This window comes from Bipolaris victoriae (genome assembly GCF_000527765.1).
Source record: "Bipolaris victoriae FI3 unplaced genomic scaffold scaffold_103, whole genome shotgun sequence".
Taxonomy (NCBI): Eukaryota; Fungi; Ascomycota; class Dothideomycetes; order Pleosporales; family Pleosporaceae; genus Bipolaris; species Bipolaris victoriae.
Genome location: NW_014575289.1, coordinates 93,306 through 107,212, shown reverse-complemented (window position 1 = coordinate 107,212; position 13,907 = coordinate 93,306). Strand labels below are relative to the sequence as shown.

Here is a 13,907-nt window from a genome sequence, read left to right as displayed (position 1 = left end):
GACAAAGGGAGAGGGAGAGACATGTCTCGGTTGTGACGGCAAGCGTTGTGTGGCTTTCTTTTTGTTTTTGGCTAACTAGAGATGGGTTGTGATGGTTACGTTGTGGGTGTTGCATGGGATGCGGGAGTATGTATGTATATATGCGGGTGTGTGGACTATTTTTCTTGGTGACTGCCAGACTAATACTGTGGGTGATATTAATGGAGGTTAGATTCGGTAATAATAGTTTTTGGGGTAGTAAAAGAAGGAAAAGAGAGGTGTGATTGTATGTAGGATTGAAGCCCCGCCTTCTTACATCCCCCCTCCCCCTCCCCCTCCTACACCCCCCACTCACACAAAAGAAAAAAGAGGGTGCCTCAAGGAAAAAGCAGTCATATGGCCTTTGAACTGCGCGCTGTTTCTCCACCTGTCGTGGCGCACTTGGTCACAGCCCATCCTTTGAAAGGTTTGCAAGCATCTAGGTGCACCAAGCTGGCCTACTGTATCTATAGGTGTAAGTGTCCTTTCCCTGCTGCCTCTGTTGCATGCAATCCTGGTTCCACGTCCGTCGTTATCCATTTCAGTTCAGTTCCCATACCCCCATTTTCGGCCCATGTGGTGTCTCATGCCCCGTGCCCTGGCATGCATGTCGTCTTGTCAATGTAACCTGTCACGGCTGCTGAGCAGTTGCATGATGCGCATGGCGGGTCTCAATCGGTGGCGAATACGGTCTGCCAAGTCGAACAGAGTAGCAAGGGATAGCAGTGGGGTTCGTATGGCGGCTCGGCTATTCACATGCTATAGGATTGCTGGTCAGGCTGCATAAACCCTTGAGTTTATTGATTCGACGATCCTGTTTACGCTTTCGGAGTGATGCTTTGATCTTGGGGCTGCAATGTTTGAGGGCTGTCGCTATCATCGCTAAATCCTAGATTTTTGAAAGAATCGGGTGCCATGAGGTTCCTGTTACCACAACAGATGTGAGCCAAGTCCTTTTTATATAAATGCCTAGTATAGCGCAAGAGTATAGTTGTAGAGCCGGCGGGGCAGTCTACGTACCGGTCCATGCGACAAGAGAGGTATGACTTGGAAAGGTTGCGGCATTCGGGATCGTTGCTTCCCCGGTGGGATTTGATACATCGTAGATATGACATCATGATGCTTTTGCATTCTCCTAAGCAGATTGTCAGCGGCTGAAGTCGGATACGCAGATAATAGACATGATAGAGGAAGCGAGCCCGAAAAACAAGAGACAAGTCCTGACAAAACGTACCGTCATGATCAAGAGGAAATGAGCCACGTTCAGGTCTATATTTTTGATCAGTCAAAGACCTATTTGAGAAAACCATATAATGGCATAATGTCCTGCTGGCTTCTTTGCTGCTGTAATGTGCGACGGGCGCATTGAGGCGCACTTACGGGTTTGGCTTCTGGACCTTTTGTCCCAAACCCGCTCCACCGAGATTACTCATAGCAGCGACGTGTTTGTTTAGCGCAATGGATTAACCAGATGTAGAATGTATCCGGTACACTACGAAGACACAGGAACGGCGCAAATAGATGTGTACTTTGTGGTGGAGTGAGCTTTGGATAAACTTAGCGCAATTGACTGGTCGCTGGCCTGTGCGCTGCGACGCTTGCAACCTCGGGATGACGTGCATTGCGCATTCGGGCCGCATGAAAGGTCGACACTCTAAATCAGCCTCTACACTGTTCATATCACTAATTCTTAAAAGTTGGATTTGGCATTTTACATTCGTGATGATATGATTCATATGGCACAGGTTCCAAAGTATACAATATCTAACATGCTTACAATGGGCTACGTATTCCAACACCCATTTGGTGATTAGACATAACATATAGCGTAAAGAAACGGGTATCACTTTGATCAAGAATAACCCCATCTTACCAATGCCGTGTGATAACCAACCACCCTCTCTCTTTTACAGCATTAAACAGTGCCGCTACCCTTTTCCGTTTGATCCCTTCTCTGGCTGACACGTCCTCAATCGCATGCTTGCCATCCAAATGTCTCAAGAGCATTGGCCAGCTTTCTCTTAGCTCTTTTCCCGTTATGCCACCAAATCCACCATCGGTATTCTTTGGAGGGCTTGGATCTGCAGACTCAACTCCAGTTTCTTCAAAAGTCTGCGCAATCTTGTCCAGCCATCGGGCCTCGAGCGAAGATGCCTTTTGAGGCGAGAGAATAGTAGTATGGGTGAAGGATGAGGGATCCATGGGTGGCAGTTTCTCTAGGGGAGATGTCGGGGAGACGATGGAATTACGAGATGGAGAGGGAGAAGTAGGCTTCAAGTGCAGTGGCGAGGGTCGATGCGGCCTGACTTCTCGAAGACCAATGTGTGATGGTGATTCGGCTCGTTGAGCTGGATTGAGCGCAATTGTTGTTCGTTGACTAGTCGTGCTTCCGGCGTCTGAGCCTGTCCGCGCAGAAGAGCTGCGTGTCATTGCTGTGGACGAAAGTCGTGGGCTCAGAATTGTGCTCGCTTCCATGTCGTCCTCTCCATCTCTTCTGGTGCGTCGTAATGGTGACGACGTCCTCGCAGAGCTCAAAGACAATAAGCTATTACGCTTGTTAGAAAGCAAACTATCCGCGTTTGATTCATTTTCCCCGAGCAATTCTTTGCGCGCTTCTTCCGCCTTCTTGATGCGCTCCTCGCGATCCATTTCCGTGGCAACTTGAGCTTTGATCTCGGGCGTCACACGCACCCAGGCAAAGGTACGTAACTGCGTCACCCAGCCACCTCGCATCAGCCAAGCTAGAATTTCCATATAGGCGTCGCGGTGCTCAGCTGTTGGTATAAAACTTCTGTATGGCCGGGGTGTCCCAGAAAGCATACTCAATATCTTTGGCAAAGTGGGCAAGGTAGGAAAGCGTTGTGAATAGGCAGCAATGGCGGCGGGAAGCACTGTCATGTCGGCGTTTGGACTGACAATGTATGTATCGCGCGGTGACAGGGGTGCGATGAGGCGCGCCCGCCGCCAATAGACGAGGTGACTCGCTATATACTCCATGTCGTGGGCTGAAATGTTGTGTCTTTTGGAGATTTTCAAAAGTGACTTGGTGGGGATGATATTACGAATGTAGAAGGCTATAGCAGCGGCGTTGCCTGATGCATCTCCGCCGAGGTCTTTGATCAATACCTCTGCATCTTCAAGAAGCAGCAAGGCAGCATGTTGTGTCATAGGCGCCTCGTCATCCTCGAGGACAACATTTGACGTTGTTAGCCATAGGCCTGGCATTTGCGGTTCCATGGCGTTGGGCAGATATGGCGTGGAGTCCGCTTGAGGTATCTGAAACGACGTGTTAAAGGTAGCATCAAAGTGGATGTGCGCAATCTTGTCATGCGATATTGCATCAAACATGATTGCGATGGACTTGGCAAGGGGCGACGTGTTGACAATCTTGCGCCATGTTTCTGTGAGAGACTCGTTGGTTTCCTTTGCTCGCTGTTTGATGTCGATGATACGCTTAGACTCTTTCCACACGTACTGGAAGCGCGCCTCTTCGTACTTGAGCGCCTTTGCATATTTGCGCGTGACGTTGTCATACATTTCCTTGACGCGCTGTTGATACTCTAGGACGGGCGGATTCAGCACAAAGACAACATTGAACATGGTCATGTCCGGGTTATTGTCGTGCGTAGTCGAGTTGCTTCGAGTGTCGGAGCCAGCTTCCGATGGGGCTGCCGATGGTCCACTAGACATGGAGTCATGCCCGTAGCCAGGCTCGAAGCCTTCTGGGTATCGAAATGGCTCAGGAGCAGGCTTGGGGGGTGGATCGGGAGAATCGGCGCCATCATCGTCGTCATCGTCGGCAGCCGTGGTGGGCAGATTCTTTGCCAAATGAATATCTTCCAGCTTCTCCTTGTCGGATCGCTTCTTCTTCTTCCGTTTGAGCTTCTTCCATAGCCCATCCTCTCTTACAAACATGGGCGCACCTACGAAAACGATGCTCTCAACGCCCAGTTCGAAGCGCCGCTTGTTGTAGTCCTTGCTAGGACTCAGCATCTTCTCGAGCGCGTCCGTCTTGAAGCCTAAGACGGTGTCCCAATCATGGTCGCCTCCCCTTCCCCTGCGTTCTCGACTGCTGTTGTCATCATCTTCCTCGGCATCCTCCTCGTCAATGGTCTCCTGCTTGCCCCATACGCCAGCGCCAAGCTTGGATCTGTCGCTCACTCGGCCGGTCAAGGTTCTTCCGGATCCTCGGCCGCCGCTCGTACGACTCCCTATCTCGACATCATTATCGTCATCCGAGTCGGTGCTGCTGTCCCAGTCGCTATCTGAGCTGCGCGACTCGCCGCTTACTGTCGACGCGTCGTGACGGAACCAGGCTGGGTCTTTGGCGGCTGCAAGAGCGGCTGCCGATGGTGACAGTGGGGGATAGTGGAAGACGAGACGAGGCCCTAGCGAGCGCGACTTAGTGACGAGGAGAATGGCATGGAGGTTGGACGCTGGTGGCAATGGGACAGCCATTGGGGGAGTTGGAGATGGGCAAGTGCAGCATGCGGGGAAGGAAGCTGCGGAGGGCGTCCGGGAGATCTAGCCCAAACGAGCATGGTCCTTTCACCGTCACATGTCACATGCGGCCATTGGTCGGGGTTACGGGCCCGGAAGACGCTATCCGCCCACCGCCCGCTCAACAGCATACTACTACATAGAGAGAGTACCATGGCCGGTGGGCGTGTGAAGATGAAACCAAACGGCGGAAGTGTCCAAAGTTCGACGCCTCCGACTGCCAAGATCTCCGGCGCGACTTCGACAGCACGAACACGCACACACAGACGAATCCTTCAACTCAGCCTCGGCACATCGGTGCCAACGGAACCTCCGACCCTAAACGTCGCCGCAGTAGCCAGAGTTACTCCAATAAGCCATGTGCATGTGCATGGCAACCAGCATTGACATGGACCAATGTCTTCACGAGAATTGCGCTGGCATGGCGTCAGGATCGACACGTCCCTCTTTTTCTCTCCGCCACGACGTTGACCTTGTTCCATTCTCCCCAGGACATTGACTTCCCAAAACACATCATCTCGCTATCACCAGTGACAATGTGACACCGACAGTCAGTCAATTCCGACTTCACACCACTTTTCGCATTGACTCCATCACGGCCGAGCCATTTCTTGCATGTTGTGCCCCACCTTAGCGCACAGTCGGAGGACCGCCCTAGTCAGCAACAACGAATCACCGTGCTAGACGTTCTCCTTGACGACCGAGGCATCTTTCTCAAGCATCAATAGGTCCCAACATAGGAGAGGGTACCACTTGGAACGCACAGAGAACCTAGCCACATCCTAGTGCGTCATCTGGTAAACGACGTGCTGCAATTGAGATTTTTCTTCTTATCTTCATCCGTCCTATATAAGAACACACTGTTCACAGCATATCCGGTATACTTGTAACCATACCACCACCAAGACCATTCATACCCTTCGTTTCATTCTTCATTCTTTACCTTTTCACTACTTTGCTGTTTTTGTGTTGCTGAAATGGAGCTTGAGCCAATCCCAGGCCCTCCCGGCCTGCCCATTGTTGGCAACATTGCAGATATCGACGCAAACTGCCCCATACAGTCATTGTGCAACTTGACCTTGAAATATGGTAAGTGATATCCCAGAGACCTTCCCACAGTTTTCCAATGCACACCCAATGGAAATCATAGGCAAAGCAAAAAATGCAAGGAAACCTTGAACTTATTATATTCCTATACTCCGTGTAACACTGCATCCAATTTACGAGAAAGCTACTGATCATTCCAGGCCCCGTATGGAAGTTTTGGCTGGGCGGCGAGCGTATCGTTGTTGCCGACCAGCGCCATATGCACGAAATTTGCGACGAGGAACGTTTCTCAAAAATCATTGCAGCTTCTCTAGATCAGGTCCGCAATGGTGTCCACGATGGACTCTTCACAGCATATGGACCACAAGAGAAGAACTGGGGTATTGCACATCGCATACTAATGCCCCAGCTCGGTCCACTCGCTATCCGCAACATGTTCGACGAGATGCACGATATTGCTTCTCAGTTGGTGATGAAGTGGGCGAGACACGGACCTGAACACGTCATAAACGTCACTGACGACTTTACACGACTGACACTGGATACCATTGCGTTGTGTGCTATGGACTATCGCTTCAACTCATATTATTCTGAACGCATGCATCCTTTCATCGATGCTATGGCCGACTTTTTGAGAACCAGTGGCGACCGGGCGAGAAGGGACCCCATCTCTCAAATGTTCTATGGTGCAGAGACCCAGAAATACTGGAGAGATATAGAATTGCTGCGCAAGACTAGTCTGGAAGTCATTGAGACAAGGAGAGAAAATCCCACCGACAAGAAAGATCTGCTCAACGGTATGCTTAGTGGTGTGGACCCAAAGACGGGCGAGAAAATGACTGTATGTAAACCATTCCTGGCCTTTCTCGGAAACTTTGACTAACATCAACAGGATGATAATGTGATTGACAACATGATCACTTTTTTGATTGCTGGTCACGAAACTACATCAGGCTTGCTTTCTTTCACATTCTATTTCCTGCTGAAGAACCCCCAAGCCTACGAAAAGGCTCAGCAAGAGGTGGACGAGGTCATTGGTAAGGGTCCAATCACAGTCGAGCATTTGTCAAAGATCCCATACCTCAACGCGGTGCTTCGGGAAAGTCTGCGCCTACAACCGACCGCTCCTTCTTTCGGAATTACTGCCAAGGAGGACACAACTATTGGAGGCAAATATGCCGTCAAAGCCGGTGTTCCCATTGTCACACTGCTCCCAATGGTAAGAAAATTCTGCCAATTCGCGATCGTAGCAAAACAACTAATTCCTCTTACGTTAGTTACATCGTGATCCTGCTGTCTATGGCGAAGATGCGGAGGAGTTCCGCCCAGAACGAATGTTGGATGAAGAGTTCGAACGACGCAACAAGGAGTTCCCCGACTGCTGGAAGCCTTTCGGTAACGGCATGCGCGCTTGCATCGGCAGGCCATTCGCTTGGCAAGAGGCTCTTTTGGTGCTTGCCATCCTTTTGCAGAATTTCAACTTCACAATGGACGACTCGTCGTATCAACTCCAGATCAAGCAAACGCTCACTATTAAGCCAAAGGACTTCTATATGCATGCACATCTCCGCAACGGCATATCTCCTACCTCGCTTGAACGATCTCTAACCTCGTCAAGCATCAATGAATCAGCTCCAGCCAGTGGTGAATCTGTCAAAAAAGCCGCGACTACCAATGGCAAGCCTATGTCTATCTATTATGGATCCAACACTGGTACTTGCGAAGCACTTGCAAATCGACTAGCTAGCGATGCTGCAAACCATGGCTTCAGGGTAGATGTGGTAAACACATTGGACACTGCTCGCGACAATCTCCCTACCGACAAGCCTGTTGTTATTGTGACACCATCTTACGAAGGAGCGCCTGCTGATAATGCCGCACACTTCGTCAACTGGGTAGGCACACTCAAAGAAAAAGAACTTGAGAATGTCTCATATGCCGTTTTCGGATGCGGCCACCGCGACTGGGCGAAGACTTTCCACAAGGTTCCAAAATATCTTGACGCTACCTTGGAGGAGCGAGGCGCTACCAGATTGGTGCCAATGGGTAGCACTGACGTCGCAGCTGGCGACATCTTCACTGATTTCGAGACATGGGAGGATCAAGTTTTGTGGCCTGCCTTGCGCGAAAAGTATGGTTCTACAGAGGCGGATGCCGAAAGCTCCTTGGAGACGACACTCGATGTCGAGGTCACTGCCCCAAGATCGTCTACGCTCCGCCAAGATGTTCGTGAGGCTCGTGTTGAGGAGGTTGAGGTTCTTTCCAGCTCTGATGCCACAGAGAAAAGGCACATTGAGATCAGCCTGCCGTCTGATATGACATACTCTGCAGGCGATTACCTAGCCGTCTTACCTCTCAACCCCAAGGAGAACATCCATCGCGCAATGAGATACTTTGGTCTCACTTGGGACTCAATGCTGACAATCAATTCCGCTGGTCCAACTATCCTCCCGACCGATACCCCCATCAGCGCTACCGATGTTTTCGGGGCATATGTTGAACTTGCACAACCTGCCAGCAAACGCAATGTCCAAGCCCTCATCGAAAGCACCCGGGACGAGGCCGAGAAGAAGGAGCTCACTCGTCTTGCAGACGAAGCCTTTAGCTCAGAGATTACCGCGAAACGAGTTTCGGTGCTAGATCTCCTGGAGCGCTTCCCATCCACGAAGCTGCCCCTCGGTATCTTCCTCAAGATGCTACCACCTATGCGTGTTCGACAATACTCCATTTCGTCTTCGCCTCTATGGAACCCGAATCACGTCACATTGACTTACTCAGTGGTCGACCAGCCAGCCCTTAGCGGACACGGACGGTATGTGGGTGTAGCAACAAACTACCTCGCCAACCTTGTGCCAGGTGACAAACTCCATGTCAACGTACGCTCTTCGCATCAGGCTTTCCATCTTCCCAAAGACTCGCAGCATGTTCCCGTCATCATGATCGCCGCTGGAACGGGTCTGGCGCCCTTCCGGGGTTTCATCCAGGAACGTGCCGCTCAAGCAGCAGCAGGCCGCAAGCTGGCACCCGCAATTCTGTTTTACGGTTGCCGCTCACCCTCAATTGACCTAATTTACGGCGACCTGCTCAAGCGCTGGGAAGCCATGGGCGCAGTCTCTCTTCGCCTCGCCTACTCGCGGCAGCCTGAAGAGACACATGGATGCAAGTACGTCCAAGACCGCATCTATCACGATCGCGCAAATGTTGTCGAACTCTTCAATGCCGGTGCCAAGGTATTCGTATGCGGATCTCGTGGTGTTGGTGATGGAGTGCAGGAGACGCTGATCAAGATTGCAAAGGAGACGATTGGAAAGAAGGAAAACAGAGAGGTGGATGATGCAAAGGCTAAGGAGTGGTTCGAGGGGCTGCGCAATGAGAGATTTGCGACGGATGTTTTTGATTAAGCTAGCGGAGGTTGAAGAATTACTAAACAATCAGCTGCTTTTAGTTTTGTAGTATAAATTTGAATTGATAAAGATTCAAGTGTGATATGTGTACATGACCTATCTTGTTATGTGGTCCTATAAAGTCGTTTTCCAACTAGTAAAACGAAGCTTTTGTCTTTTTATATCAAGCATTTCCACGGCTTGGCTGCAAATCGTTGCAATCATTTTTTCCAGACCCTCACGTGCATCTATAGCTGCAAGGTACGGGCGGCAAATACTCACCAAAGGCGGTGTAGGCACGTGTCATGTAGTTCAGTGCGGCTGTGAAAAGGTCGTCGCTTTGATCTATTAGCAATTAATCACTGGAGCGTGTATTGTTGCAGCCTGCATTAGCTGTATCTTCCCAATAGAGAGCGGCCAGTTAGAAGCGAGCAGTGCCCTTGTGGCGTTAGCTGGCGCCCAATTACTTGTTGGCATCATGAGCACCCCTGACCATCAGCCGCACGCCATGGCGCGAGGCTGGAAAAGCTTCAAGCCTCCATGCATCGTGGCATTGCATATATCTTGCTATGGCGCGTAGAATTCCGCCCTCCCCCCCCCACATTTTTATACTGCATTTCATCCCACCTCAAGCTTCTTCTATGATGCTACTATGTACCAAGCGCATATGTCGAAGCGACCAGAGGCGCATTTGCAGCCTTTCCTGACACACGACGGAAACAACGTCAACGGGACGATTCAGGTGCGAAAAGAAACACAGAAATGGCGAAAGAGCTTGTATATGTTTGTACTACTAGGAATTGCAGTCCTCTGCATCAACACCGGCTTCCTAGTTTGGGCACTGCGTACAAAAGGTGCGACAAACGGTGTTGGCATACTCTACGAAGCAACCTGCGATTACACCAAGAAGGTTAACATTGGTGTACATTTGCTCATCAATATTTTAAGCACCGCGATTCTAGGTGCGAGTAATTATTGCATGCAATGTCTTTCAGCTCCCACCCGATCTGAAGTCGAAGACGCACATCATAAAGGGAACTGGCTCGACGTCGGTATACCTAGCATGAGAAACATAATGTCGTCTAGTTTTGGAACGCGCAAGAAGATTTGCTGGTGGGTTCTGGGACTGTCTTCGTTTCCCTTGCATCTCTGGTATGCAGTATTGATGATCAAACTCGTCAACAAGCACACTAACGCTCAATAGCTACAACTCGGTAGTCTTCATGTCCACCTCAGCCCAGACATACGGAGTCATTGAATTTGGCCCTGAGGCAAAGGCCGCGATAGAAAACGGGACTTTCAATGGCACAATGAACAGTACTTATACGGGTGGTTATACCAGCAACCCGTATGTAAACGGTCAACTCTACTCAGAAGCTTTCAAATCAGGACGGCTTCAGAACCTCACGCTCCGCGAATGCATCGATGCTTACAGTGTTAATTTCCAATCAGCAAGAGGCAATATCTTCCTTGTCGTTGACGAAGGTGTCATGGGAGCCGACGAGATTTACGGCGCATTCAACTACATTGAACGCACCGGTACTTGCTCGACTGACACAGGCACGTCATGGATCTACAGACAATTTCAAGGTGAAGCTGGCTATTGCTTCGAGCAGCAAGCACCTCGCTTCTTGCCTCGACTCAAGGAGAATCCATCGATATGGGCACCGTTTGCTGGCCACCCAGTGCGAAGTTGCCTCAGCGAGCCCACAGGCCCAACATGCAAGATGAGTTTTAGTGTTCATCTCATGGCGATAGTCATTGCGTTCAATGTGGTGAAGATATGTACCATTTTAGTCGGTCTCTTCGCTCTTCGCAACGACCCCATGTTGACGGTTGGAGATGCAGTGGCATCGTTTCTTCGCGAGCCGGACACGATAGCCCACAACATGTGCCTCGTGTCCCAGCAAGATATCCGTACAGCGAGAAAAAATTGGCCAGCAAAGCAGCAACCGAGGACATTTACAATGAACTCTAGCAGATGGTCTTCAGCAGTCAAGAGGGGAAAGCGATGGACCGTTCGTATCGCGTAAGCATCTACTTATCCCCCTTAACATACTTCCCCCCGCTAACTCCCCACCACAGCCTATTCATGGGCATCTGCGTCCTGATCTTCCTCTTCGCCTACGCCTACATCTCAATCAACGGCGACAACAGCCTCAGCAGTATCCTCGGCATCGGTCTTGGCAACGTCGATCCACGCACCATCGTGCAAAACGGCACTGCCTCGTCCGGCCTCCTTGGCGTCTTCTCAAACGTCTTTGTAGCAAACTCTCCTCAAGTAATCATATCCCTCATTTACTTCTCTTACAACGCCGCCATCACGTCGATGCTGCTTGGAGACGAGTGGTCCGCGTTCTTTACTCGGTACAAGCCACTCCGCGTTTCGACGACTCGCCGCGGACACCAGCGCAGCACGTATTTCCTGCAGCTTCCGTATCGTTATGCATTGCCGCTGCTGGGGTTCTCGACGCTGCTGCACTGGCTGGCGTCGCAAAGCTTGTTCGTGGTCTCGGTAGAGTTGTATAATATGCACGGCGTACATAATGCGCTTGGGGGATGCCAGCATTGGGACCCGGAGTTCCTTTTACCCAATGGCAATACCTACAGTGATAGCTGTGGAGAGGACTTTATTTCTCTATCGTTTTCGCCACTCGGTATCTTGCTTTCGATAATCGTCGCTCTCGTTTTGGCGATTGGTATATTTATCTTGGGTAGGAAGAAATTGAGTCCTGCTCCCCTGGTGGGATCTTGTAGCGCTGCGATTGCAGCATCTTGTTATGCAAGGCCGTATGAAGTTGCGCCCTGGGAGAAGGAACTCAAGTGGGGTGCTTTCATGTTGCAGGGTGATCAGCAGTATTTTCCTACGCCGCATTGCGGTCTCTCGAGTCTTGAGGTTTCTCAGCCTATTGCTGGGCAGCAGTACTCTTAGTGCTCGTATGGTTGTTATGATAGATGTTGTGAATGCTTTGTACTCCAATATTTCCAAGGGGAAAACGTCTATAAAAGGTATGGTTTTCGTCTTGGCATTGGAAGAGTAAATAAGCTTGTCTTAGAAAATGTTGAAAAAAATATTATTACTATTTCACAGGGATCAATTCGTTCAGAGCGAGTGAATTGCTGAGAAACGAAATCCAATATTGATGACAAAAATGCAGCAGCTGAAGCTTTGAGACGTCCATACAAGAAAAGATTCGGTCAAGGTCCTGGGCCAACATTAGGGGAGGATGGTTGGTAGGCTGGTGATGTCAATGTTTGAGTGTGGGATCTGCCCGACCAAAGTTATGACTACATTACTTACCTGGACACCGAAGGGAAAATCCCAAATAACTAAGATTCCGGTGTCAATTATGTAACCATAAGAACAAGTTGGTCGCAGGTGATATTGCCAGTCTTTGATTTCTTGACATGTTTGACCAGAAATGGTTGCTTCTTCTAGAACTTAGATCAAAAAATAACATCAGTAATGATTGAAAAGAAGAAGCTCTAAAAGTCCTCCTGACTGATCCGCCTGAAGCATGAGAATCATACATCACAGTAGAATATCCAGGTAGAACCGCAATTCTCACCATCAACCGCCCCCAAAAGCTCGGAGCTGTAACAAAAAAAAGAGTTCTACCTCTAACCAAGCGCCTGAGGGAAATAGACACACACGATGAAGTCTTCATTACCATCCTCACAGGAACGAGAAGATTCTTCAGCGCGTAAGTATATACAATCTCTTCCTCCACATATCACCGCTAACTCAATCGCCCAGTGGAATAGACATCTCAACCCGGCGCAGATATCTGGCGGGATTCCCTCAGGGAAACGGTAGCGCACACCCTCAACTCCACCGAAGCATTTTACGCCCATTCGAAGATTCTAGTGACGGCTCTGGATGGCCCTGGCGTAGGCATTGCAGCGGCCCTAATCTCGTTTGTTGATTTCGTCTTTTGCGCACCACACACTTACCTTCTCACCCCCTTTTTTACGAGCCTCGGGCTTATCGACGAAGGCAGCGCTTTAGTAGGATTTGTGAGGCGTATGGGGGTGAGTAAGGCGATGGGGGCGCTGCTTAAGAGTCGAAAGATTTGGCAGATGACCTTTTGGCGTGGGGTTTGTCGATAAGATCTTGGAGGATTGCGGTGAAGGCGGGGATGAGAAATTAAGGGAGCGACTAGTTGCTCATGTTGATGATATTTTGGAAGAGCATCTGGTGGGTTCGATCTTGCTTGAGACGAAGAAGCCTCTTGTGTTAGTGATGAAGCGGCAGGTTGATCTGAGTCTGATGGCGGAGTTGATTGGGGGGGTTGAAGAGGCAGGTGTTGGGGATTCCGCGGAGAGGGTTTAAGAAGATCAGGCTGGGGAAGAAGAGGTATAAACTTTAATACCAGCTCAGCATTTTAGGAAAATGATGGTATGATTACTCATGTAAGCCTAGCTGTGTTTTTCTCCTTAATCACTTTCAAGAAGTAGATCTAGTCCCCGCTAGATCGGGTCCTCTCCCTACCTTCAGTGACCTTAGGCTTACTCTGGAAAGCTGCATGATGAGTTAACAGCATCCTCGTGGAATATTTGGTACCAGACCCTAATATACATGGACTCAATAGCAAGAAGCCGATAAATCTCGGCATGCACTCTCAAAGCATAAGAACTTCACTCCGCGCTAAGCTGCGGCCCAACATTACCCACAAAACGCTACTACCCCAGGCCCAGCGCTGGACGGCCCGAAAGGTCCTTGCAGATAAAATCGTCGACGCTATCGCTCCCACAGACCAAACACACGATAAAGCGCTGGAGCTAGCGCGGAAGCGAGTGCCAAAAGCTAAGACGCGTGCCTATTGTGATCTAGGAAATAAACTGTATGGAGGCGCGACAAGGGCGCTTGCTTGGATCAGCTATGTGCCATTATGCAAAGACGAGTAGAAAGGGGATGGCGAGGATTCAAACAAGGCCGCGGATCAATAAAGGGGCAAA

At 50.0% G+C, this 13,907-nt stretch overlaps 4 protein-coding genes across 4 annotated transcripts; 3 read left to right on the top strand and 1 right to left on the bottom strand.

Moving 5' to 3' along the window:
• Positions 1-836: 836 nt before the first annotated feature.
• Positions 837-4,476, bottom strand: COCVIDRAFT_41191 (hypothetical protein; the record flags this gene model as incomplete). Its single annotated transcript, XM_014697236.1, has 3 exons — positions 837-942; positions 1,039-1,153; positions 2,004-4,476. The coding sequence occupies 3 exons, from the start codon at positions 4,474-4,476 to the stop codon at positions 837-839; spliced, it is 2,694 nt and encodes an 897-aa protein (XP_014552722.1).
• A 1,019-nt stretch (positions 4,477-5,495) lies between these two features.
• On the top strand, positions 5,496-8,966 carry COCVIDRAFT_109554 (hypothetical protein; the record flags this gene model as incomplete). The annotated part of the gene is made up of 4 exons (XM_014697235.1): positions 5,496-5,607; positions 5,766-6,406; positions 6,458-6,784; positions 6,843-8,966. 4 exons carry the CDS (start codon positions 5,496-5,498, stop codon positions 8,964-8,966), a joined length of 3,204 nt encoding a protein of 1,067 aa, XP_014552721.1.
• A 649-nt stretch (positions 8,967-9,615) lies between these two features.
• Positions 9,616-11,880, top strand: COCVIDRAFT_109638 (hypothetical protein; the record flags this gene model as incomplete). The annotated part of the gene is made up of 4 exons (XM_014697234.1): positions 9,616-10,100; positions 10,153-10,977; positions 11,034-11,487; positions 11,575-11,880. The coding sequence occupies 4 exons, from the start codon at positions 9,616-9,618 to the stop codon at positions 11,878-11,880; spliced, it is 2,070 nt and encodes a 689-aa protein (XP_014552720.1).
• A 476-nt stretch (positions 11,881-12,356) lies between these two features.
• On the top strand, positions 12,357-13,281 carry COCVIDRAFT_41188 (hypothetical protein; the record flags this gene model as incomplete). The annotated part of the gene is made up of 4 exons (XM_014697233.1): positions 12,357-12,411; positions 12,472-12,652; positions 12,755-13,041; positions 13,082-13,281. The coding sequence occupies 4 exons, from the start codon at positions 12,357-12,359 to the stop codon at positions 13,279-13,281; spliced, it is 723 nt and encodes a 240-aa protein (XP_014552719.1).
• Positions 13,282-13,907: the final 626 nt, after the last annotated feature.